The sequence below is a fragment of the Sphaeramia orbicularis genome, chromosome 18 (genome assembly GCF_902148855.1).
Source record: "Sphaeramia orbicularis chromosome 18, fSphaOr1.1, whole genome shotgun sequence".
NCBI classification, from domain to species: Eukaryota; Metazoa; Chordata; class Actinopteri; order Kurtiformes; family Apogonidae; genus Sphaeramia; species Sphaeramia orbicularis.
The window spans coordinates 19,745,125-19,771,461 of NC_043974.1; the positions used below are offsets into that span (position 1 = coordinate 19,745,125).

At 33.6% G+C, this 26,337-nt stretch overlaps 1 protein-coding gene across 1 annotated transcript; it reads right to left on the reverse strand.

The window, feature by feature from the left end:
• Positions 1–5,860: 5,860 nt before the first annotated feature.
• LOC115438906 (uncharacterized) lies at positions 5,861–24,423 on the reverse strand. The gene is made up of 5 exons (XM_030162796.1): positions 24,263–24,423; positions 23,696–24,043; positions 23,503–23,616; positions 14,810–14,910; positions 5,861–6,084 (listed from the first exon to the last, which is right to left on the reverse strand). Exons 1-5 carry the CDS (start codon positions 24,318–24,320, stop codon positions 6,019–6,021), a joined length of 687 nt encoding a protein of 228 aa, XP_030018656.1. The 5' UTR covers positions 24,321–24,423; the 3' UTR covers positions 5,861–6,018.
• Positions 24,424–26,337: the final 1,914 nt, after the last annotated feature.

Sequence of the window (26,337 nt, forward strand, 5' to 3'; positions counted from 1 at the left end):
CTTACAATTTACTATGAATTTTCATAAATATCTAAAAACATATATATGTGTTTAGGAAATTAAATATAGGAAAATGCATGATTTACAGTGAAAAATGCAAATGCAGAGGATAATATTATAATAAATGGTGATAAATCACTTAGGAAAGGTTAAATAAAAAGAAAAATTCATTTGGGAAGTGACACAAAAGTAGCACTGGGTCTTTATGGGTTAAAATGTAACAGGAATTTCATGACCCTGGCACTTAGGATACTGGTAATCTATGTCTTAATGTGTCTCTTTCCTGGTGTACTTTAAGCCTCTGTGAGTAAATTTAAGGTTAGGTACATGAGGTGTTTTACTGTTACCAAAAGCTTCTTCTACCTCAATAAAACACCAGTAAAACTCTGTAAAAAGCCAAAAAAGTAGAAAATCTATTTTGTCTGCAGTTTTTAGTTCCTGTTTTATACAGCAGCGTTTTGTTGAGCTATGGACAGCTTATTTGTGAATAACTTAAATGAACTGGTGTCTTGACGGCAAAATGATCATTCTGAAACACCAGGACACCAGAAGGGCTTAAACCCTAGGAATGCTCATTTCACTGAGCAGCACTATTCATTATAGAGGATAAAGAGCTTTAGTAGTCCTGAGGGCTGTGCATGCTTTTTTCAGCTGCTTCTAAACTGGGTTCAGACTCAGATATAGTTGCATGCATGTTAAAAACCTGTGTAGATCTTTGATGGAATGGGACTCATCTCATGCAAATGACATGAAGGTATGCAAATGATACGGTTTTATTTTGTTTAAAATAAAAACAACACAGTGGTGCAGTGGTTAGCACTCGTGCCTCACAGCAGGAAGGTCCTGGGTTTGATTCCAACACCAGTCGACGGGGGGTGGGACCTTTCTGTGTGGAGTTTGCATGTTCTCCCCGTGTCTGCGTGGGTTCTCTCCGGGTACTGCGGCTTGCTCCCACCTTTCAAAGACATGCACTAATAGGTTAATGGGTTAATCTAAATCGCCCATAGGTGTGAATGTGAGAGTGACTGTCTCTGTATTTTCAGCCCTGCGATGAACTGGCGACATGTCCAGGGTGTACCCCGCCTTCACCCGTAAGTAGCTGAGATAGGCTCCAAGCGACCCCCGTGACCCTAGTGAGGATAAAGCGGGTTCAGAAAATGAATGAATGAATAAAAAGTAGGTCAAGGTGAGGTCATTCTATAAACCTTTCAGGTGTTCGACCTCACCTGCACATTTTCATACCCTACTCTCTACCAGGAGAGATATGTACATGTATTTGTTTTAGTTTATATCTGTCTGTGCAAATAAATAAACAAATAAACTAAAGACTGATAAGAAGAATCCATGGTGGAATAAAGGTCAAAGGTTAACTTGCATTATTAGGGAAATTCAGTCTCTGCAGTTTACCAATTCTAATACTACACACACATTAGCATTAGCAATTAGCACATTCGGAATTGTGAGCTGCCATTAAAGACACTCAGACCAACTCAGGATCGTCAGGCAAACTCCACATAGAAAGGCCGACAGGGAGCCAGGAGCTACTAGCATATTCTGTAGTAAAATTAAAGCCAAGTCAAATATTCCCAGAAGGGAAATTAGTCTTCGGTACAGTGCATTCACAAACTCATGAAAGTGCTTATGTACAAATCCTCATACTGAGTTCAACAGCTTAATGGAGGCTGGAAAAAACTACAACTTCAGGTAATATGATGTGCACTTCAGCACCTTGATTCCTCCTGCTGAAGGGAGCAGAATGTTATATTATCATAGCAGATTATCATATTAAAAATACAAGGGATTTTGCATGTCTGCCATGATTTCTGATGCTTGTTTTATGACAGTTTTTCTAACATATGCTTTTATAGCTGTGTTGTGCATGCTGGATAACCCATTCTTCTGCAATCATTTGCATATGTCATCAATCATTGGAGATATATCAGTATTATTACCTAAATATAGTCCTGATAGATAACGTCTTATGATTCCATTTTCTGCCTCTGGTCCAAAATCACACCACTGGAGGAAGATGTCTAATGTTACATGTTTTTATTATGTGATTTGTGCTATGTGTAATTTTAAAAATTAAAAGTAACTTAAGTAATTGAATCTTTAGTTGGGTTTTTTTGTTTGTTTTATTGTTTTTTTTTTACAATGGGAATGTGCATTGACCATCTGTGTACCACTGAATGGCATTTCTGGTATTTTTTGTGTGTTAAATAACAATACAATGTACTCACGGTCACTAAGGGGACCATTAAATATATCATATTGTATATTTAGAGTGTGCTGTAATGTAGTCATTGGTATACAGTACAGCTAAACAGGATAGGTTTCAGTACACATCCCTGAGGAACTCCTATATAACTGTTCTTAGTCTCTGACAGCCTTGTGTTGACCTGTTGTGTCTGGTTTGTTGGATGAGAATAGCTCTGTCATATCACCATGACATGAACATACCTCTCTAAGTTCCTTTAAAACAGTGTTTCTCAAACTGTGGAGTTAAGTTAGCTTAGAACATGTAGCAGGTGGAACTAATGTTTTAGCGTTGGAGCACCCTGAACTCAATTTAGGGATGTCTGACAGACCAGTCTACTGCCACGGTGATCTGTCACTAGACTAAACAAAGAGTTTAGGTTTGAAGAATGGACAAGGATTAGACTGGAAAAGAAAAATGTGCAATGTTTCCTGTTTTTGCACAGTTTGCACTTTAATGTTCTGAGATGTGCAATGTAAAAAGGCTCATTGCAGCCACTGATATTGTTAAAATGTGCATCTTTGTTACCAAAATTTGTTTGTTGTTCTAAAAAAAAAAAGTAGCTTTATTGTCATAGTTGTAAGATAATTGCATATATGGAAAAATATTGTCTCAGGGTGCAGTCTTGTTGAGTTTATTTGTATTGTTAAACCAAAAATCTAAGTTATTTTTAATTTGAAAAAAAAAAAAGTATTCAAGGAAAAGCAAAAAATAATGTTACGATATTGATGTTTCTTTCAATAAAAGTTATAATTGCACCACTGTTGCAATGTTGTTGAGGTTGAGGGGGGCCTGGGGATTAGATATTGAACCACTGCTTTAGAGGAGTGATATTTTGCTTTTTTTTTTAATGGAATTCTGCATTTTAAAACATTTCCTTGTGGTCTACATAAACTGTAAATGCTATGCTTGGGTCTGAATTCTTCATTAATTCAACTCTACAGGTCCATCTTCAACCCTATTTCTCAGTAATGACACCAGAAAGGTTGTTTTGAGCGCTGGCCCTTTAAATGCACATGCCCCGCCCCCTCCAGGTTGTTGGCTGTGCTGCTCTGTCCTGTTCAACCAACAACTGAACATTTTAGGCAATCGGCTCAAAGTTTGGACATATTTTCAGTTTTTACTACAACCGCTGCTGCTTATAAACAATTATGTCGTACTCGAAGAAATGTTCATCAGAAGTCTTGACCTTATATGTGCAAATGTTACTAGTTTTAAAACGTCACAAATTGAGAAGGAATTAAAACAGGTTGTAGAAATCCACTTGATTTTTACCCAAATGAATATAAAGATAGCTTTGCAGCACCTGGAGGGTTCAAATTCAAACTTTATGAACTATTAAGGTCCAAATACACAAATAAATGTACCACAGACTAATAAAAGTGGGTTTAGCAGAATATGACCCCTTTAAAAGCAGAATTAAAAGAAAAAACTAAAATCATCCAGAACCTTTGGTGTTCTCGAGGTGCTTTCATGACCACAGCTCCTTCAACATCCTCCTGCTCATTTCCTTGAGGCGGCCCACAATCTGTAATCTAATTTTTTTTTTTCTTTTTAGAGTTTTGCGTGACTTTTGTGTGACTTCAGGAAATCTGCTGCTGTTTTGTGAAAGTGGTGCATGCAGAAGCGCTCACAGAAAACAGTTTACGGCAGAGGTCCGTCTCAGAGGCTGGTTTGGATGATGAACTCTCACGCAAGACGACAGTTGAGAAACAACGCCAACCCGCCACAGACACCGTTTCCACTTCCTGTCATTGATCTATTACGCTGTGACCCCATGACACCAGAATTTCCACTGAACGTCCTCACCTTCTGAAGTCATTGTGAAACCTACAAACCTGCTGCTGCAGAATCAACTCATTAATCTAGATCTCTAATGTATTTTAACCTTTTCATGCATACTGTTCACTCCAGTGGGCAGTTCTTCTACAGCTGTTCTCTTGTATATTCATGGGTTTTGTTGTTTTAGTTCCATATCAGCCAACACAGTGGAAGCTTATGCACCATCCCATAATACACTGCAATTCATACCATTACTGTAACGTTGCTGTTCTTGATAAAACTGATCTGCAGTTACATGTTTCAGTGTAAATCGATTGCTAATCATTATTATTAGACTGTAATTAACAGTTTTCTTAATCAAAAAGGTTTTTTTTTTTTTGCATCTTATCTCCATGAAGTGAGTAATAACTAGTATTTGAGTATGTTAAAATGTGAGAAAACATCAGATTAGCTGCATGAAAAAAGTTTTTATTTCATGGTTTTCACACAGTATAACACAGGGGTGTCAAATATGCGGCCCGGGGGCCAAATCCGGCCCGCCAAAGGGTCCAGTTCAGCCCCTGGGGTGTTTTTGCCAAGTACAACAATTCCACAGTCTTGAATTGAATTAAGCAAAAAAAAAAAAAAAAAAAAAATTAGCTTGAATTAAGGAAAAAATCTTGAATTAAGCCAAAAAAAAAAATCTTCAATTAAGTAAAAAAAAAGAAAAAAAATCTTCAATTAAGCCAAAAAAAAAAAAATCTCAAATTTAGCAAAAAATCTTGAATTAAGCAAAAAAAATCTTCAAATAAGTAAAAAAAAAAAATCTTCAATTAAGTAAAAAAAAAAAAATCTTCAATTAAGCCAAAAAAAAAATCTCAAATTTCGCAAAAAAAATCTTCAATTAAGTAAAAAAAAAACTTGAATTAAGCCCAAAAAAAAATCTTCAATTAAGTTAAAAAAAATCTTGAATTAAGCCAAAAAAAAAAAATCTTCAGTCAAGTAAGAAAATCTTAAATTAAGCAAAAATAATAATAATAATCTTCATTTAAGTAAAAGAATCTTGAACTAAGCCAAAAAAAAAAATCTAGAATCAACAACTTAATTTTTTTTTTCTTTGTTTTAGTGCAAAAAATAACATTAAATTATAAAAACATTTACATTTAAAAATCCCGTAACAATAAAATGTGAATAACCTGAACAAATATGAACAACCTGAAATGTCAAAAGAAAATTAAGCACAATTTGAACTCTTTTCTGCCTGTTCCTCAGTGTTTAGTGTCTTTGCAGATCCGATCCATAATGAACATGTAGAAAAGATAAGTTGAGGGATAATATTGTTAAAATTGTACTAAATTTTCTTACATTTTTTTAATTCAAATTTCAGTTTTTTCTTTTTTCTTTGTTTTTTTTTTAGTTTATAAAAGTAAGTATTTTCATAATTTATTGGGTTTTGTTTTTTTTTTACACTAAAACAAAGACAAAAATTTAGAGTTGTCATTATTTATAGGTTATTATGTTATTATTTTTTTTGGTCCGGCCCACTGCAGATCAAATTTAGCTGAATATGGCCCCTGAACTAAAATGAGTTTGACACCCCTGGTATATAACTTTCTGATGATGGGTTTTCAATACATGTTTCTTTGCTTCAAAAACTAAATGCATGGTGTCCAGCTGAGTGGACATTTTTGTAAATAGTTTCATAAAAAATTTTCAATTGCATTGTTTTTGTCAAGCCTAAAGAGGAATAAAAACACTAAGGAAAAAAATCTCAACTAAGGTTCTCATAATTCATGCATGCAAGGGTTAAAAAACAAATAACTTCCAACTTCCTTCCTTTTAGTAGAAAGCATGTACACCACATTTACTGAAAAGAGTTTATTCATAGAAAAATATTTACACTTTTTACAGAAACTACAAACTGGATAAATGAATGTACATTAGGAACATATATGAAGAATAGAAAATACAGAGTTGAGAAGAGTCCTCCGAGCAGCTCCTCATCCACTTTTTTGGGTCTCCACACGCTCAAAGTAGTCGAAGGATTCATACACTAGTACCTGACACTAAGAAAAACAGAGATAAAAACAAAAATTATTGTCAGGAAGGTTTTTTTCTGTTAAATGTCAGCATGTGTCATCTGAACCTGTGCTTCTTGAAGATCATTTTGATTCGATGGCCTTTGTTAATGAGCTTTCATATCAGTGTAGGCGTCGGCGACAGACACTACAACAGGATGTCGGTTATTTCTCAACCTGAAGTCGACGCATTGACGACAGTTGTGAAATTTTGGCATTTTATGTCAAATGACTAATATTATAAGAAACCAGTATGCTCTTCTGACTCACTGATTTTTCTTTATACATGGAAGATTATTTTATTTTCTGTTTATTCTTTGTTGTTCACCAGTTTATGAGGAGATAAAATATTCTTTCTAGTCACCAGAGAGTCATTTGGTTCTACTTTTAAGCTGCAGTGGCATAAATACAACACAATACAAAGCAATGCAGACGATAAATACAGGTGGTGACATGTGTGTGCGTGGACATTTTTGTCCACGAGGGTGACCAGAGGGACTATCTGACACTACAGAAAAAATATTAATGCAGTCAAATCAATTTTGGTGCTAATCTTTGACAATCCAAGGCTCTAATAACCACCAATGTTTCATCCACCTGCTATTTATTTTATGGAAAATATTCCATTTTTTGTGATTTTTTTTTTTTTTTTTTTTTGCAATAATTCACTCAGAATTCAAATGATTAAATTGACATTTAAAGGGTTAAAATCCTGAAAATGGTTGAGTGTTTGGTAGTTTTGAGCACGGGGGAAGTTGTTTATGAGATAAAAATAAATAAATAAATAAAAATAAAATAAATAAATAAATAAATAGATATATAAATGTTTAAAATATTAAATCTGCATGTTTAAAATGTTAAATCCGCATGTTTAAAATGTTAAATCTACATGTTTAAAATGTTAAATCTACATGTTTAAAATGTTAAATCCGCATGTTTAAAATGTTAAATCTACATGTTACTCTGTAAATATATTTACAGTTGGATGTGCTTTTTACAGTATTGTTCTGGAAACCACAGCTGCCAGTTTTTTTCTGTAAAAACAACAGGATTTTTTTTTACAGTGTACACTTCAACCTGCCCGAACACAGTTGCAGTCGGATAACCAGACCGAACAGAGAATGGAAAGATTTCTTCACCTGCCAAGAGAAAAATGTCTCTGTTTTAAATGTCTGGGGTCGCCAAAAATTAGTGATGTTAAAATGGGGTCATGGGCCAGAACAGGTTGGGAACCGCTGGTCTACTGTATGTGGTGAAGTAAATGACAGCACACTCACCAAGCAGCGGTGTGAGAAAAAAAGATGTCGTGAACTTCACACTTTAACCCACAGTGTTTCTTTATCGGCTCATTGTTTAAAGAGTCTGTACAGAGGTGATTCACACCATTCTACCACTGACTGTCACACACCCATTGGCCTTTTGACGCCTCAGCTCACAATAACATCCTCTGAACTCCACCTTAGGAAACATTTTTAATTTTAATATTCCACGAAATTTTAAGCTTTAGGAAAAACTTAACATTTATCGTCATTTTCCGTCGCCATGAGCTTTGGGAAACATTTTCTGACAAAACAAGTCGACCATTATTCTAGAAAATAACTGATAAATTCATGACAAATGCCCTGTGCTTCTGCACATATTCTCTACAGATGTGAATGAAACAAAAAGTGTAATTTCCTTTTCACACAAATATTTGGTTCCACTTTCACTGATGTGAACAAATAGGAACAAAGATTTTCAGTTGTCTTTTGTGCTTCTGCAGCCTACTACTGTTTTTTTTAGTTTTGTTTTGTTTTTTATATCTGTGATAGACAATACAAATGTTATGTGATGTCTGTCCCCTTTTTAATCTTAATTTTTTATTTTATTTTTTAAATTTGATCTTGTTTGATAATTAACTTGTTCATAGATCTCTCTAATTGTGTTGCTTCTGTTTTAGTGTTTTTACTTTCTTCGTGTATCCTGCTGTTGTGCCCTCTGTCAAAGCACTTTGTAAACTTTGTTTTTAAAGGTGCTATACAAATAAAGTTATTATTATTATTATTATTATCATTATTATTATTATTATTATTATTATTATTATTATTATTATTATTGTAAATGTGGAAGCTAATGAATGATGTCTTTGTCAAACTGTACAACAGTAGATCTCACTGCTTATCAGGTGTCATGTTTTAACTGAACTACAGATATTATAGCTGTTTATGTGAACCTCGGTCACTGTCCCTGCAGGACTGGGGTGGTATTATTGTGGTACTGCAAAAATCCAAATCTTACCAAGTGTATTTTTCTCATTTCTAGTCAAAATATCTCATCACACTTAAAATAAGACACAATCAGACATAATAAAAAGAAAAATAAGACATAATCACCTAAAGAGTAACTTTTCAGTGAGATATAAGAACGTATTTTTAGACAATAGATCTGGAAAATCTAAATCTTACCACGATCATTTTCACTTGTTCCATTGGCAGATTTTTTTTTTGCTCAATTCAACATTTTTTTTTACTTAATTCAAGCAAAAAAAATCTGCCAATGGAACAAGTGAAACTTATCTTGGTAAGATTTCTTGAAATAAGATTTTCCAGATCTATTGTCTAAAAATAAGTTCTTACATCTCACTGAAAAGTTACTCTTTAGGTGATTATGTCTTATTTTAAGTGTGATGAGATATTTTGACTAGAAATAAGAAAAATACACTTGGTAAAATTTAGATTTTTTCCAGTGTTAACACATTATTTACTCAAGTAGACAAACCCAAATGAAATCCAACAGAGAGTTTGAGGCTGGACTTGAAAAATACCGCTCATGCATCATATCTGATCCCTATGCAACCAGACAGAGGATGAACAAATGTGCAAAGAGGAATGAACAAAAGAGTAAAAGAGTGATAGAGTAAAATAGTAAAATAGTAATAGAGTAGTACAGACCTAGGAGCATCTACTGATACTGACATGACTTTCCATTCTATATTTTAACTAGTGCATTGACCCATGGGGATCCACAGGTTCTAGATGTGGTAGTTTTTATGCTGTTGTGTATTTGTGCATGCTGTACCACATTTGTCCAGCAGTCACCGCCAAAGCATTCTGGGCATAGCAATGTAACTGTAAGGTAATTGTTTTCCAAAATTACTAATATCTCCCAAAATATTGGTCCTGTCAACTTGTTGTTTTTGCAGCTGTCTTCCTTGACCAAAAATACGTAAGTATGCCAAACTGCAGCAGTTAGCTCTTTCTGGATTTTGTGTGAATCCTGAGACACACACACACACACAGAGGCCACTTGGCTTTTATAACATAGGTTAACTGACATTTCTTTATAATAATTAGCTGATTAGACATTAGCTGTTACATGAGTTGTTGGTTTTTTTTTGGGGGGGGGGGTTCTTGTCAAAAAAATACTAATCATATTGTCCATCTGTAGTCGCTTTTCCATTGGACATCTGTGCAAAACTTTACCAATATTTACTAAATGTCAAAAAAAACACAAGTGCGTGATGTTGGATTTTCCATTAAATCACAAATGCAATGATTTGTATATTTATTATCACAAGATGACACGAGAATTCATTCCACAAACATGGTGACGAATGTAAATATGGTGTTGACTGACAGATATATTCATTATTATTATATATTACCCCTCTATCTCGTACTAAGTTAAAAAATGATTGGGTTTCCTGGTGTGTCCACACATTCCACGACATGTTTCTTCGTCTTCTTTGCTTGTTGTAACGTCCATCGACATCTGTTTTTTTAATTCACCTGACTCTAGTTGCGATAAAAGGTCTTTCCGTTGCAGTTTTGTGTGATATACCATTTGCACGACGCCCCAAAAACCACCTCTTGCTTGCTAGAAAAATGAGACTTTTGGCAAAATTGTCGTTTTCCCATTAGGTAAATTATTTATGTGCAAGTTACATTTGCGCAATTTGAGGGTCAATGGAAAAGCGACTACTTGTGGCTGGTCCGCACACAGAATGGGCTCTATGCACAGCCCCACTACTTCCTGAATCTTAAGCTGGCTCCTTTATTTCCTGTCTTTCATTATTGGACACGCTCATCAATCCAGGTGTACCTAATTAATCAGTAGTCACAACAAAAAGTAGCAGACACACCTGGATTAGTCAGTGTGTCCAATAATGAAAGACTGAAAATGTCAAAAGTCTCATTTTTTAATTAAAAGTTTTTCTAGCAAGCAAGAGGTGGCAAGAGATGGTTTTTCGGGCGTAGCACAAATGGTATATCACGTAAAACTGCAATGGAAGGAGTTTTTTCGCAACTAGAGTCAGGTGAATTAAAAAAACGGATGTTGACAGACATTACAACAAGCAAAGAAGAAGAAGAAACTTGTCACGGTATGTGTGGACACACCAGGAAACCCAATCATTTTTTAATTTAGTACGAGATAGAGGGATAATATATAATAACTAGAAGCACTTGGAGAGCACAGACCTCCGCCAAGGCAGATCAGTGCCCCCCCGATCACCACCAAAATTTAATCTTTTGTTCCTTGTGCCACAGTGTCAACATTTCCTGAAATTTTCATCCAAATCCGTCCATAACTTTTTGAGTTATCTTGCAAACAGACAGACAGACAAACAGACAAACCAACACTGGCAAAAACATAACCTCCTTGGTGGAGGTAATAATGAATATATCTGTAAATCAACACCCTATTTACGTTCATCACCATGTTTATGGAACATGTTTATTATGTCTATTATCTCGCGATAATAAATAAAAAAATCATCGCATTTGTGATTTAATGGAAAAACCGACATTACGCACTTGTGTTTTTTCGACATTTAGTAAATATCGGTAAAGTTTTGCGCAGATGTCCAATGGAAAAGCAACTACAGATGGTCAATATGATTTTTTGACAAGAATCCCCCCCCCAAAAAAAAAAAAACTCATGTCACAGCTCCACTAAATGGAGAAGAAGAGCTATTTAGTAAATAGATTTTTGCAAAAATTGCTCAATCATTTAATCAATAAGCAGATAACAACATAACTGATTGAAGGTTCACCCCAGCGTCACTCATTTCTACGCCCTGGCACCAATCACAAATATTTTACTTTGTTGACTTTATGTGATTTGATCATTTTCACAAGGTTTGCAAGTATCATCAAATGAGAAACAGATGCTTCCAAAATGAAAACAACAAGGTACAAGTAACAACGTTTCGTCCTGTTAATCTCATTAGACCTCTGTTTAGTCGACTCCCCTTCTGTGTTTGACTCAGAACCTTCAGAGTATGAAATCAAACACCACTTGGCTTTGTGGTCAAGAGGTTAGATGGTGAGGTTATCACCTACATAATACAGGTTGTACTTTGTTTTTCCACAAAAGAAAAATAAATATTAAAATGCAGGAGGGATTTTAGCCAAACATTATCAGCTGACTAACACGGCACAGAGTCTGCACAGAAATATGCAGAAATATGTTGATTTCTCTTGTGCCCTTATTGCCTTGTATAGTTCCAGCGACTACTGTTGACAATGACTCCAATTATGAAGACAGAAAAAGAGGAAAACATCCAAGAGAAGAATAGTTTTATAATCATGGTCCTTGTGTGAAGAGTGTGTCAAAAGCAAGGTTATAATAGTTGTGGATTTTTCATTATAGTTTAGTTTTATTTAGTTTTGACTTTTTTTTTCTCTAATTCAGTTAGTTTTGATTCGTTTTTAGAGCAGGTTTACTAGTTTTTATTAGTTTTCATTATTTTCTAAATGCTTAAAAGAGACTATAAATTATTTTCTAAATGTTTTAGTTTAGCTTTAGTTTCTTTATATCTTTTCTCTTCTTCACTGTCATTTTCACATAAATCCCAGACAGGACTCTGCTGCTTTCTCCCAACTTTAGTCTCCATGTTTCCAGGTAGAGTGGCGACCAGAAGACGACTCTAAACCATAAGTGACGAGAAGTGACGGACCGTTAAATATCATATGGTGCCAGCAGCTAAAATTGCTTGAGGGAAATAAATCGATTTCGTATCAATCCGACATTGACAAAGACAAAAACAAAGGGAATTTTATCCATAATTTTTAGACGTTTTAGTTAGTTTTGTAAGCACACAATACAGTTTCAGTTAGTTATCGTTTTTTTTTTTCTTTTAATTATAGTTTATATTTATTTCAGTTAACGAAAATGTTTTTAAAATTCTAGTTTTCGTCATTTCGTTAGTTTTCGTCAACGATAATAACCTCGGTCAAAAGTAGTAATTCAACTACTTTGATCAAACAAAAGTGAAAAATAAAACACTGCCAGTAAACAGTAGTTACTTTATGGATGTTTTTACAGTACAGTGTGCTTCTGTGCACACAGTACAGTCATATTACAGAATGTAGAGACTATTAAACCATTATAACTTCAATAAAATAAAAACAGTACATTGAAATGAAAAGAATGACCATGATTTTCATTATAATGTGTTTATTTCCAAAGACAGAAACAGAACTGGAAACATTACCACGTCTTTTCTCTGCCTCCTTTTCTTATGTTTCATCGTGTCATAATTCACTGTAATTGATATTCACCAATCACTAAAACACTAAGAGTCTGTCTTTGAATGTGCTACTGTCCCATCTATTTGAGGTGAAAACAGACTCGATGTTACATTAGCAGTAGTAAAGGTATTTTTCTTAACCCATAAAAACCCAAACAACCACTGGAAACCAAAATCAGCTGCCGATATAAAATGTTTAATAATGTCTGATCTATTAATCCTATCAATACATGTAAATATTTGGTGTAAAATACAGTTTGTTTCTTTTCATGGTCATCAGACATGACCCATTTGGACTTTCAGAGGCTCCGTAGTTACCATGGAAACACCATCAACTTCTACAACATTGATTCACCAATAAAATCCATGGAGTTGGATCAATGACAGTGGATAGAAATGTTTTATGTTCAGTTAATGATAGATTTCACTGAAAAAGTCACTATTACTTAAGTTTTCTCTGTTTTTGGTGTAATAATCCTCAAATGTAGTTTCAGCATGATGATTAAAGTAGAGGATCAGTAAATCAGAAAAAGGAAAATACCTGATTTTCACTGAAAAAAATGCGAAATAGAGACTATAATATTATGATAAATAATGGCAAATCACTTAAGAAAGGTTAAATAGAGAGACAAATTTATTTTGGGAACTGCCACAAGAGTAGCAGTGGGTCTTTATGGGTTAAAGTAAAAACATAAAGAGTATTAATATACAAAAATATAAAAATATTGTGAAGTGATCGACTAATAAGTACTGAAGAACATATTAGGCTATACCACACTAAACTGGTTGAAAAAGTCACGTTGGTAACACTTTATTTGAAGGTCTAGTTTATAATGCATTAAGCACACATTCATAAGACATTATAATGCATTTATAATGCATTATAAAAGTCATTATAACAGTTTATGATCGTGTACAACAATTTATACCAAGGTTAATAAAGTATTATAAGTGTAGGCCTAATGTATTATAAATTCTGCTTTCATTATGTTTTCTACATCCATACCAAAGTGACAACAGTGTTTGTAGGAAGAATCTCAGGTCCTGGGTCACAGAACACATTCTAACCATCATAACAATTACCCATCGCAGATTAAATGTAAATTAATCTTATGGTTTGTTCTTGAAAGTGCATTGTTTAGTTCCTCAGATGCTTGGTTTTAAGTTTAAAGTTCTCAGATAAACATTGGGAGATTTGGATTCTGGCACAGAAGCAGTGTGAAGGAATTTCGTTTTTTAGGTGGGGAACTTTTATTAGGTTTTGTCACTGGTCCCTATACCCATCTATTTTAGGGATTTAATTTTTATTACAAAAAAAAAAAAAGTATGTGTTTGAATTAACAAAGATTTAGAGCTGTCACATTATTTTTATTTATGCACAAAGCAACATGTAACACTTCTATTTACTGTCTCTATTCTTCTAATTTTTTGTTTTTGCAAAATAAGAGTTATTAAGAACACTTTGATGTATAATTTTTGACTTACACTTTACTTAGAGCCAGCAGATACTGCTCATACGTCATCATACTTGTGTTATAATATCATACAATTGCTAATTGCTACAATTGTCACTTTACTAAAAGCTCTTAGAGTCCTCCTGTAACTTATTACACTTTCACTTTGGCATGGATGTATAAAACATAATGAAAGCAGAATTTATAATACATACACTTGTAATACTTTATTTACCTTGGTATAAGTTGTTGTACATGATCATAAACTGTTGTAATGATTTTTATAATGCATTATAAATGCATTATAATGTCTTATGAATGTGCGCTTAATGCATTATAAACTAGACCTTCAAATAAAGTGTTACCGTCATGTTTTCTTCATTTTTCTCTGTTTCTCATATAATAACCCTCAACTTTTATCTGAGCTTTTATGAACATCTACATGATCACTAAATTAAATATAGGAAAATATCTGATTTTTATTGAAGAAATGCGAATTACAGAGGATAATGTTCTAATAAATGGTTATAAATCACTTAAATAAGGTTAAATAGAGAGAAAAATTCATTTAAGAACTGACAAAAATAGTACTAGGTCTTTGTAGGTTAAAGTGGAGAGTAAACATAAATAAGTATTTATAACCTGTCACTTCACCCTTCTGGTATTTTGTTTTTTTTTGGCTGCTGTGCTAATGCGTGCATGCAGAGACCACAAACCCTCTTTGCAGACTTGGTTCTAATGGACTCACCCACTGAGACGAGCCTCTGGAGGAACTGTCGCTGTGTTTGTCCACGTCCTGGGTCTCTGAGTCGACATGTGGAACCTCGTAGATCACCCTGGCCGCTTGTGCTGAACCAAACACAAACACATAAGTGATCGACAACAGCAGAATAACACAGCTACAATGAACTTTTGTCTAAACACATTTGTGAATAATACTATTGCTACTACTAGTTCAAGCTACATTTACTTCCCTTTTATTTCTGTATCTTTCTAGCTAATTACTGTAAACCTGAGGACAGTCTGTGGCAGGATACCAGTGTACTTAGATCAGAAATGACACGAAAACATCAATTTCAACCAGAAATGACCACACAATCACTGCTACATCATCTGCACTGTAAAAAATCACTGTAGAATTAACACCAAAAAGTTGTAAAATTGCAACATAAAAAAAACTACAAGTGACAATACAATGCAAAGTTGTTTATCTGAAAAGATTTTTGTGTCAGTGATTAAATCAAATACAGCTGTAGTTTTTACAGGAAGAATATGTGAACAAAACCAGATTTGTATGTAGAAATGATGTATTTCTATTGTTTTTAGAAAATAAAATTGTGAATTGAAAAACATTGTGGTGCCGTTTCAACTGCAAAACCATAATGTTGAAATAACGACATATTTGCTTTTTTTTCTCTTTTCTTTTAATAAAAAAAGTTATATAAAAAAGTAAACATTAGCAATTCAACGTTTTAAATTTGTAAATGAATGGGTTGGTAGAGTTGGTAGAGCAGCTCGTCCAATAACCAAAGGGTTGTTGGTTCGAATCCTGGCTCTGACTGTCCATATGTCAAAGTTTACATGGAAGACACTGAAGCCTAAACTGCTCCCAGTTGGACCTGGTGGATTTGGAAAGTGCTTTGGACACCATGAAGGTGGAGAAAATGTGCTAAATAAGTGCAGTCCATTTAAATCCAGTGTTAAATCTACATGTTTAAAATGTTAAATCTACACATTATGGCATAGTGTATAGATATGATTAGACGAGGAAGGTTATTATTGTTATTAATTATATAAGGAGAAGGGGTGGGAGTTTATAAGTTGTACTTCTCACTCCTTTTCAAATATGTATTAAATGTCTTATGTTTAAGTGTTTTGTTTATTTATTTTCTTCTGTTTGACATTCATGTTCGAAATAAATACATCAATCCAAATCAAATCAAATCAAATCTAAATAATTTTACAGTTGGATGTGTTTTTTACAGTATTGTTCTGGAAACCACAGCTGCCAGTTTTTTTCCATAAAAACAACAAGATTTTTTTTACAGTGTGTGTCTTATATTTCCACCTCCAAGCCGCTACAACCCCAGTTTAATCAGAATATAATTCAGTTAAACAAGGATTTGTTTCTGAACGATGCAGATAAAACTGTTAAATCACCACCTTCTCGCTCAACCGAAGCTCATGAAATCTGTTTCTTTTCACATATTAATTGTCAATATGTCTCCCCAATCAGTGTTTTATTTTACTGAAGTTATATTTTAACAAATACTACACGATGACTCCCTTTAAAATTACATTTTGTGCCCATATGTATAATGACAATAAAGGCATTCTATTCTATTCTGTTCTATTCTATTCTAGTCATATCTTGCAGAATTATGAGCAGATGTTACCCATGGAATATTATGGTGTTCATTTTAGGCAGAAACGACCACACAATCACTGCTACATCATCTGTGTCTTATATTTCCACCTCCAAGCCGCTACAACCCCAGTTTACTCAGAATATAATTCAGTTAAACAAGGATTTGTTTCTGAATGATGCAGATAAAACTGTTAAATCACCACCTTCTTGTTCAACCGAAGCTCATGAAATCTGTTTGTTTTCACATATTCATTGTCAGTATCTCTCTATGTCTCTCTATTTTAACAAATACTGCACGATGACTCCCTCTAAAATTAAATTTTTTGCCCATATCTTGCAGAATTATGAGCAGATGTTACCCATGGAATATTATGGTGTTCAATTTAGGGCCACAAATGACACAAAATAATATAAAAATAAATAATAACTCAAATATGCATGATGTCATTTATCTATAATGATACTGATTACATTTGCTGTCTAACTAATTCTGTTTTAACTTTAACTTCTGTTTTCCTCTAAACGTTCCAATATAAATCACACAGAATTTCTTTTGTGTATAAAATGCAGTGGTTATTTTACATTATAGCCATATCCTTCTGAGACCCAGGAAAGTAGATTTTTGGCTTTTTTACATTGAATAATTGTCTTGATTGGAAAAAGCATAATGCAGCACTTTTTCAGACACAATTTTCATTTTTATTTAATTTTTTTTATGGAATGTCCTTTGAGGTGGACAGGATTTTTTTTTTTCTAAGTAAAGCTGTGAAATTATTGTCCCCTACAGAGGACAAAAATGCATTGCTGGGTCTCAGAAGGATCTATTTCAAATCAATTTTTATTCAGAGTTTAAGATAGCCCTAAAGTGTTTTTTAGTTTTATGGTCTCACTAAACACAATGGGTGCAACATTATATTTTTTTTAAGGCGAATTTCTGGAGCAATATGACCATACGGTATGTGATTAGAATTTAGGAAATAGTGTTGAAAAGTTAGTGTTAAATTCTAGACATCACAGCTCCCAAGTGGAATCTGACTTTAAAAAATGAACCATAATTAATTAATACATAAGATAAGCCTCAAATAAAATTTCAGCACACCTTTATTTATCTTGTAATTATTATTATTTTGATTTTTTTTAATTTTTTTTTTAACACAGGATGACAATGGTGTTTTTTCTCTGATCACACACACCAACATGTTTTGAGGAGTTCCCCTGTACAGTCTGAATCATTACAGTCTTAGTTTTCATATATGTCAGATGTCACAAAATTAGACGTCCATCGGTAATTTGACAACATCGGTGAGACATGAAACTGCATTAGACGACATGTTTCACTATTACTCCTCTGCCACTGTAAAAAAAATCACTGGTGTACACTAATCCCAGCTAAAACAGTCCCCACTAAAACATTTTGATTCAGCAATAGCTTGCTGAGTATTATCACCAGTTGCATTTGGAAAATTGTTTACCCTTTATAAGAAAAATGTATGTCATTTTTTTTTTTTTTTTTTAATTAATGGCCAACGCAAAAACTTTTAATTGAAAAATGAGACTTTTGGCGAAATTGTTTTTTTTCCATTAGGTAAATTTTTATACGCAAGTTATATTTCTGCAATTTGAGGGTCAATGGAAAAGCAACTACTGATAGTTCAAGACGTTGTGGACAGAAAAACAACGACACATAAACAAAGGAAAAATAAAACAAATAAACAAACCAAAAATAGCAATGACAAACAACAACGACAACATCATATTACAATGAAAAAGATCATAAATGTAAAGAGCAACTAAACAATATAGCTTGGTTAGGGGTGATAGGGAAAAGGGGAAGAGGGGAGTGTGAATGAAAGTGAGAAAGAGAGAGGGGGGAGTGAGGGGGAAAATAATAACTGTTGTAATAATATAAAAATATATTATAATAATAATAATACCAGTAGTCTAATTTGCTAGTATTATTGTGGCGGCAGTAGTAGCGGAGCCGGCCACAATACAACAATGACTTAAATAATTTAATATTTGTATAAATGTATTTGTATCAATTACTATCTGTTTAAGTTTATATGAATTAATTAAAATTAATGTGGCTATGTGTATAATTTTTCACATACATGTACATTTTGCTGGGTTATGGATTGTACTTCATTTAAGCCTCAAAGAGCTAGAAGTACTTTTATGGTAACTGAATTTTTCACATCTTAACTAAAGTGATTTATCAGCATTTATTATTCTATCCTCTGTATTTTTCACTGATGAACTAGTATTTTTTTAATATTTAATTTACGGACTGTGCAGATGGCCACAGCAGCTCCGAGTAAATTCAAACACAAGTTACATTTTCAACTATAAAATAAAAACAAGTGTTTACAATGACTACTATTTATCAAACTACATCAGTTTGAATGGTAAATCAATGTTCCATATTCACTATGGAGCATCTGAACGTCCAAAAAAAGACACATTTGATGTCGCTGAAAAGCTCAGAAACTTTATTTTACATGAATTATTTACATGTATTGATAGGATTAGTGGTTCTGAAGTTATTACACATTTTATATCAGTAGTTGTTTCTGCTCAGGGCTTTGTGGGTTAAAAATCCTCATTTTCTCACCCTGTTTTACTTCACTTATCATCTACTGGAGGTGAAAGAAATATGATTATGACTTTCAGAGACAGCGTTAACCGATAAAGACCCAAACATCCACCACCGACCAAAACATCTACTGATCTAAACTTTTTAATAAATGTTGATCCACTAATCCTATCAATACATGTAAATAATTGGGTAAAATACAGATTGACATTTTTTCATGGTCATCAGATGTGACCCATTTGGACATTCAGAGGTTCCGTAGTGAACGTGGAAACACCGTCATCTTCTACAACACTGATTCACCAGTAAAACCCATGGAATTTGATAAATGACAGTGGATGGAGACGCTTGTTTTATGTTTAGTTAATGATATATTTTGTTGAAAAAGTCACGTTTTCTTCATTTTTCTCTGTATTTCATATAATAATCTTCAACTTAAATCTGAACTTTTATGAACATTAAATTAAATATAGGAAAATATCTGATTTTTATTGAAGAAACACAAAATACAGAGGATAATGTTATAATAAATGGTGATCAATCACTTAAGAAAGGTTAAATAGAGAGAAAACTTAATTTAGGAAGACTTTGATAAATGACAGTGGATGGAGACACGCAGTTTGTGTTCAGTTAATGATAGAAGTCCCTTTATCTGCAGTTTTCTACCTTTTTTGATATAATAACCTTCAACTTTAATCTGAGCTTTTATGAACATCTACATGATCAGTGAATTAAATCCAGGAAAACACCTGATTTTTACCGATAAAATACAAAATACAGAAGATATGATTATAAATAAATGGTGATAAATCACTTAAAGGTTAGATATAGAGAAAATGTCATTTGGGAACTGGCATAAAAGTAGCGCTGGGTATTTATGAGTTAAAGATTATATTAAATCTTCAGAAACTAACACAGTAATCAGTGAACAGGGTAAGGTTTCTAAAGACATGCTGCAGTGTTACTTTTTAGCTTCGTTTTAACCATTCACCTCTTATGTACTTGGTGTTCAGCAAATAAAACTTAAAATCATAGAAATTCATGGACAAAAGAAATCTAAATATTGTGGTTCAAAGCATCCATTAACATCTACAACTACCCACTACTGCACATATTTACTTGCACATATTGAGTTAGTTACATATTTTAATTTAGACATACTCTTTGCACCCAGGTTTTGTACGTTATTGTGTCATAGTTGCACAAGAGGGAAATTTTCAGTGTTGCAACAGCATAAGGAAGAGTAATATTAAAAGTAAGGATTAACCCATAAAGACCCAAACATGCACAGACGACCAAAACCATCTGCTGATGTAAAAGGTTTAATAACTTTAGACCCATTAATCCTTTCAATACGTGTGAATAATTGGTGTAAAATGCAGTTTTTAATCTTTTCATGGTCGTCAGATATGACCCATGTGGACGTTCAGAGGCTCCGCAGTGAACACGGAAACACCGTCATCTTCTACAGCATTGATTCACCAGTAAAACCCATGGAGTTTAATACGTGTCAGTGGATGGAAATGCTTGGTTTATGTTCAGTTAATGATAGATTTGACTGAAAAAGTCACTATTACTGAAGTTTCCTCTGTTTTTGGTGCAATAATCCTCAAATGTAGTTTCAGCATGATGATTAAAGTAGAGGATCAGTAAATTAAATACAGTAAAATACCTGATTTCGACAAAAAAATGAAAAATAGAGACTATAATATTATGATAAATAATGACAAATCACTTAAGAAAGGTTAAATAGAGAGAAAAATAGATTTGGGAACTGCCACAAAAGTAGCTGTGGGTCTTTATGGGTTAAAGTAAAGACATAAAGGGTATTAATATACAAAAATATAAAAATATTATAAAGTGATCTACTAATAAGTACTGAAAAATATATTAGGCTATGCCACACTAAACTCCTTGTCCAACATTAGTTTTGTTGGTTCAGTAAAGTTCTAATGTCCACACATATGTATTTCTCAGTCTCTATATTAACCCTTTCATGCATAAATTAGTAGAACCGTAATTAAGATTTTTTTCTGGAATGTTTTTTATTCCTCTTTAGGCATGAAAAAAAAAACAAAAAAAAAACAATTCAATTCAATTTTTTTCATGAAGCTATTTTTCATGACGTTACAAAAATGTCCACTCAACTGAACACCAATGTATTTAATTTTAGAAGCAAAGAAGTATGCATTTACTGATATACTGTGTGAAAACTATGAAATAAAAACATTTTTAATGCTGCTAATCTCATGTTTTCTCACATTTTAACATACTCTAATATTAGTTATTATTTACTTCATGGAGATAATTTGCAAAAAAACCCAACTTCTTGTTTAGATAACCAAAAAAATAAACCTGTTCATTACCGTCTAATAACAATTAGCAATTTTTTTTATACTCAAACATGTAACTGCAGATCAGGTTTATCTAGAACAGTAACGTTACAGTAATGGTGTGAATTACAGTGTGTGAGATGATGCATAAACGTCCACTGTGTTGGCTGATATGGAACTAAAACAACAAAACCCATGAATATATAAGAGAAGACCTTTGAACAGCTGTCCACTGTAATGACCACTATGCATGAAAGGGTGAAAATTAAATTAAAAAAAAAAAGATCTAATCTGATATATGTGAAGTATGTACTGCAGTAAAAACAGCAGTTTAAGTGAAAAAACAGCTTCTATAAACTACAGTAGTCTTATTTAGTGTGACCTCCTTTTAACCCTTTTGTTCAGGCTATATGAGATTTATTACATTTATTTTCTGATGTTTTACACCAGGTTTCATTCACGTGCGTATCAGATGTTTCTGTTTATGGTCAGAGGTCACACTGAACAGACTTTAACCTGTAGAACCCACTCAGTTCAGTTATTTTGTGTGTCTTTTAAGGATGTGCGCTTATTTCCTGTATTTTCTTGTTGTGTCTGATGAAAAAAGAATGAAGAACAAATATATACTGTATGTCTGCTCATTTCAGCTCTACAAAAAAAACACACCTAAAGACGGTGTAAGGCTTTTGCACAGTACTGTATATGATAGAATATCATCTGTCTGTTTAGTCTGATGTTATTTGTGCTCAGGCTTTACATACGAGTACAGTGGTTCCTATCCGATTTTGGCTCATGACCCCATTTTAACATCACAAATTTCTGGCGACCCCAGACATTCAAAATGAAGACTTTTTTTTTCTGGCTAAAATTAATTTGTTTTTGATCATGTAATAGTTTGCTATACTATGTTGCAAATAAATGTTAATTTTAGATGATATTTAGGCTATAAAATGTATATTATTATGGACGCAGGCAGAAAAGCCAGGTGTAGATTGCTGCACAAAGAGAGAATTTTATTTTCCTTGGTCAGGATATGTACTCTTAAAGTTTAAACACATATTAGTCAGTATTAGTATTAGTCAGTATTTTTATAGTCGTAAATTTCTTAGGATAGGTCACATCTTGGTCACATACTAAACTGACAGATTTATAATCATAGGACTAATACACATGCCCACAGATGATCGTAAACAACTACAGATTCAGAGGTAAACACTAAATAGGGGGTTTTGCTTTGAGTCGAGGAATTACATCTGCTTGACTTTAGAGTAAGATGACACCAGTTCATTTTCTGTGATCCAACCCACCTAGCATAAGGGTTCAGCCCAGAGTTTGAAGATCACTTTACAAGGATTATAAAAGTGAAGTGTATTGGAATGTCTGGATCCATTTTCCCCGCTTGGGGTGTAGATCCTCAGCTGAGTTATATTTTTTGGTGATCAGATCAAGTCCACAATAAATTTATAAAAATGAGACGTAAAAAAATCCGGACTTATTCTTGGAGCTGCCAACAAAAGAACACGCTAACAGTACAGTCAGTCCAGCTTGGATTTACAAGGCTGACAATTAATACTGAACAAAATTATGAAAGAGCTACAGCATCTGAAACTGACCACAATGAACATTTGAAAGATAAACAGTACCACAGTGCTTCAGTTTCAGCTTCAGTTTGTCTTTTATGCATTGTGATTGTCTCTCTAAACTCACCATATATTTTTATTATTACATTTTTAATTTTTATAAATAACTAGAAATTTCAGGCGACCTCATTTGAATTCCAAGTGACCCTACGTGGGGTCCCGACCCCACGACTGAAAAACACTGTACTATTGTATAATACTTGCTCCCGAGTGCAAAACCCTCTGTCAAAACCTACCTACCTAAAATTGTGAAGGAATGCTTTTTTTGTGACAAACCTTTACTAACCAAGTAGTTTCGGTGCCTACACCAACCACACTGCAACTGAAAATATCAAACCCCAGTTTCCTGTGATCCACATTACATTAAATATATCTTGTATTTGTGTGTGTGTTGGACAGCCTATTTTTTATTGTCTGTAGCAGATGTATCCAGAGCAACAGAATGGGATAAATCAAGTTGACCTATCTATTCCTGATCAGAAATGTATTCATGTATTATTTCTGTACCTTCTTTACTCCGCAGACGGCAGAAACAGATGAGTGTGATGAGCAGGAGAGGAGCCACTACACCCAGGGCGATGTAGACAGATTGTAAGGGGTTGTCTGGGTCTTTAGGGTTACCTTTTAAGAAAAACAATTACCACAAATATAAATTTCTGTATTTTCTAACAGACTCTTACTGCAGAGTTTCAACACTTACCACTGTGTTCATCTGTGTTCTGTCCACTTTCAATGGTGATAACTGTCCCTTCTCCAGATGCTGTTTGTAATACTGGTATGTCCATGGTAACAATGCAGGTGTATCTTGCTGAATCCTCTTTTTTGACATTTTTAAGTGTCAGAGTTGAACATTTTGTCCAATTTGCATTCTGATCAAATGTCTCAATTTTGTTGATTCTCTGGGTCTTGTTTATTCGTATTTCATTTTTCAGCCAATTAACCCACACTTCTGTCTTGTTCTTCCAGCAGCAGGTGATGTTCACAGTTTCTCCCTCTGTGACTGTGGTATCAGGACTCTGGGTCACAACAAGCGTCCCTGATGAAACACCTGGAAAGAAGCAAGAATCAGATCAGCTGACCTCCTTGTCTATAAACTTTATCAACAGAAACATCAGGACATCAACCGTTCTAACCCTCTGTAACATTCACTGTATCACCGTCATAAAACACAGCTTCTCTGAGAACCACAAGGATTCACAGTTCTGTCCTTAAAGAGTTGATTGTGTGAACATATTCAACACACAAACACACTTTCTGTTTTACTTACTCCATGATGAGAGGGCACAGAGCGAGGCGAGGAGCAGGCTGCTTAGTAGAAGCTTCATCCTGTCAATGATGAGCTTCTGACAAGTGACTCGTGCTCATCGCTGTTCTAAAGTCCTCCCACCCACGAGTCATACGTACAAACATGAAAAGTGGTGTAATGGGCATCATCATTTCTTCTATGTGCCTTTGTGCTCTTGCAGAGAAGTGTGAAAACCACACTGTCTTTTTCTTCCCCCCTATGACAAAACTTCACTACAGGCTGAGATTCACACTAAGTTCTTTCCTCCACTTTTGTTTTATTTGATTAAAAAAATGCATTAAAGTAGTTCACCAAATAATAGAAAGTCAATAGACTTGTATTTATTGGAAGTGGACATTAGCATAGAGCCTTCCTAATGTTAATGCTAATTCTGCACTAAGGAGCTCCATTAGTGACAGAATAATACACACACCTGAAGTGTGTGAAGGAGACATATCACAAGTACTTCCTTCCTGCAGCTGTTAGGCTCCACAATAAATATAATCTGTGCAATAAACTGTACTCATATGTATAATCTGTACACATGTCTATATATATGTAATTATGTATGTAGATATGTGTATTTAGGTGTACGTATGAGTATCTCCCCTTTCCAACCTGTGGCATGTTCAGCATGTGCACAACAACTGTAAATAGTATGTATAACTTATATGGATTTGTTGGTTACATTTCTATATTTTCTATATTTTCTACTGTGTATCTGTTTGTGCTGACTGAATGTGCTTTTTTTACTTGTGTGTTTTGTTGTGCTCCACTCTTGCTGCTGTAAATTGGGAATTTCCCCTTGGGGGACTAATAAAGGAATATCTTATCTTATCTTATCTTATCTTATCTTATCTTATCCTCCTGAGACCCAGCAATGTATCTTTGTCCTTTATAGGGGACACAAATTTCACAGTTTTATTTAAAAGAAAAATAAAATCAAGTAAAATTTAAAAAAAAGAAAAAAAAAAAAAAAAAAAGCTGTCAAGGGCATTCCATAAAAAAATAAATAAATAAAATGTGGAGAAAAAAAAACTCTTGCAATGTGTTGTTTTTAATCAAGGCTATTATTTCATGTAAAAAAAAAAACAAACAAAAAAAAAAACAAAAAAAACTTTTATTTTCCTGGGTCTCAGGAAAGTTATCTTAAGTGAGTATTCACAATTACATTCATTTTTGCCACTATTCAACTCCACAGTGGATTTGACATAAACATGAAATTAAAGTGTGGACTTTTATTAAAGGAGTTACACAAAAATATTGCATTAATGAGTCAGATTTTTTTCCTAACAGACAGTTGGAAGTTTTAAACGACTTTGTTACACAATACTTAGTAAAATTCAATATTTTCCAGAATCAGTACGTTAGCATTTAGCATTAGCATGTTCAGCATGAGCACAACAGCTGTATATAGCATTTATAACTTTTTTTATTTGTTGGTTACATTTCTATATTTTCTATATTTTCTATTGTGTATCTGTTCATTGTGCTGACTGAATGCTATTTTTACACGTGCTTTGTTGTGCTCCACTCTTGCTGCTGTAAATTTGGAATTTCCCCTTGTGGGACTAATAAAGGACTATCTTATCTTATCTTATCTTATCTTATCTTATCTTATCTTATCTTATCTTATCTTAAGTGAGTATTCCCAATTACATTCATTTTTTGCCACTGTTCTCCACAGTGGATTTGACATGAACATGTGATTAAAGTGTGGACTTTAATTCAAGGAGTTACACAAAAATATTACATTAATGAGTTGTTTTTTTTTTTGTTTGTTTTTTTTTCTAACAGACAGTTTTACTGCAGTTTTAAACACAATGTTTAAAACTGTTTAAATAAAACACAGTTTTATTACACAATGCTTGGTGAAATTCAGTGTTTTCCAGAATCAGTATGTTAGCATTTAGCATTAGCTCACCTCTGACCCCTCAGGCTGCCACAGTTTTGCCCAAATATTCACTTCTGGGTTTAAAAACCCAACATGGCGGCGGAGTGTCTGGTGTTTCTTCAGTCCAACATAAATAGGAAGTATTCTAATTTGAAATTCATGT

Bases quoted from the DNA above. Each gene is read 5' to 3' on its own strand.
- LOC115438906 (XM_030162796.1), bottom strand. From the start codon at position 24,320: ATGAAGCTTCTACTAAGCAGCCTGCTCCTCGCCTCGCTCTGTGCCCTC. The intron at 23,617-23,695 runs GTAAGTGTTGAA...TTTTCTTAAAAG, and splicing joins GAACACAGATGAACACAGTG to GTAACCCTAAAGACCCAGAC. The intron at 14,911-23,502 runs GTACAGAAATAA...TGTTTGGTTCAG, and splicing joins CCGTCTGCGGAGTAAAGAAG to CACAAGCGGCCAGGGTGATC.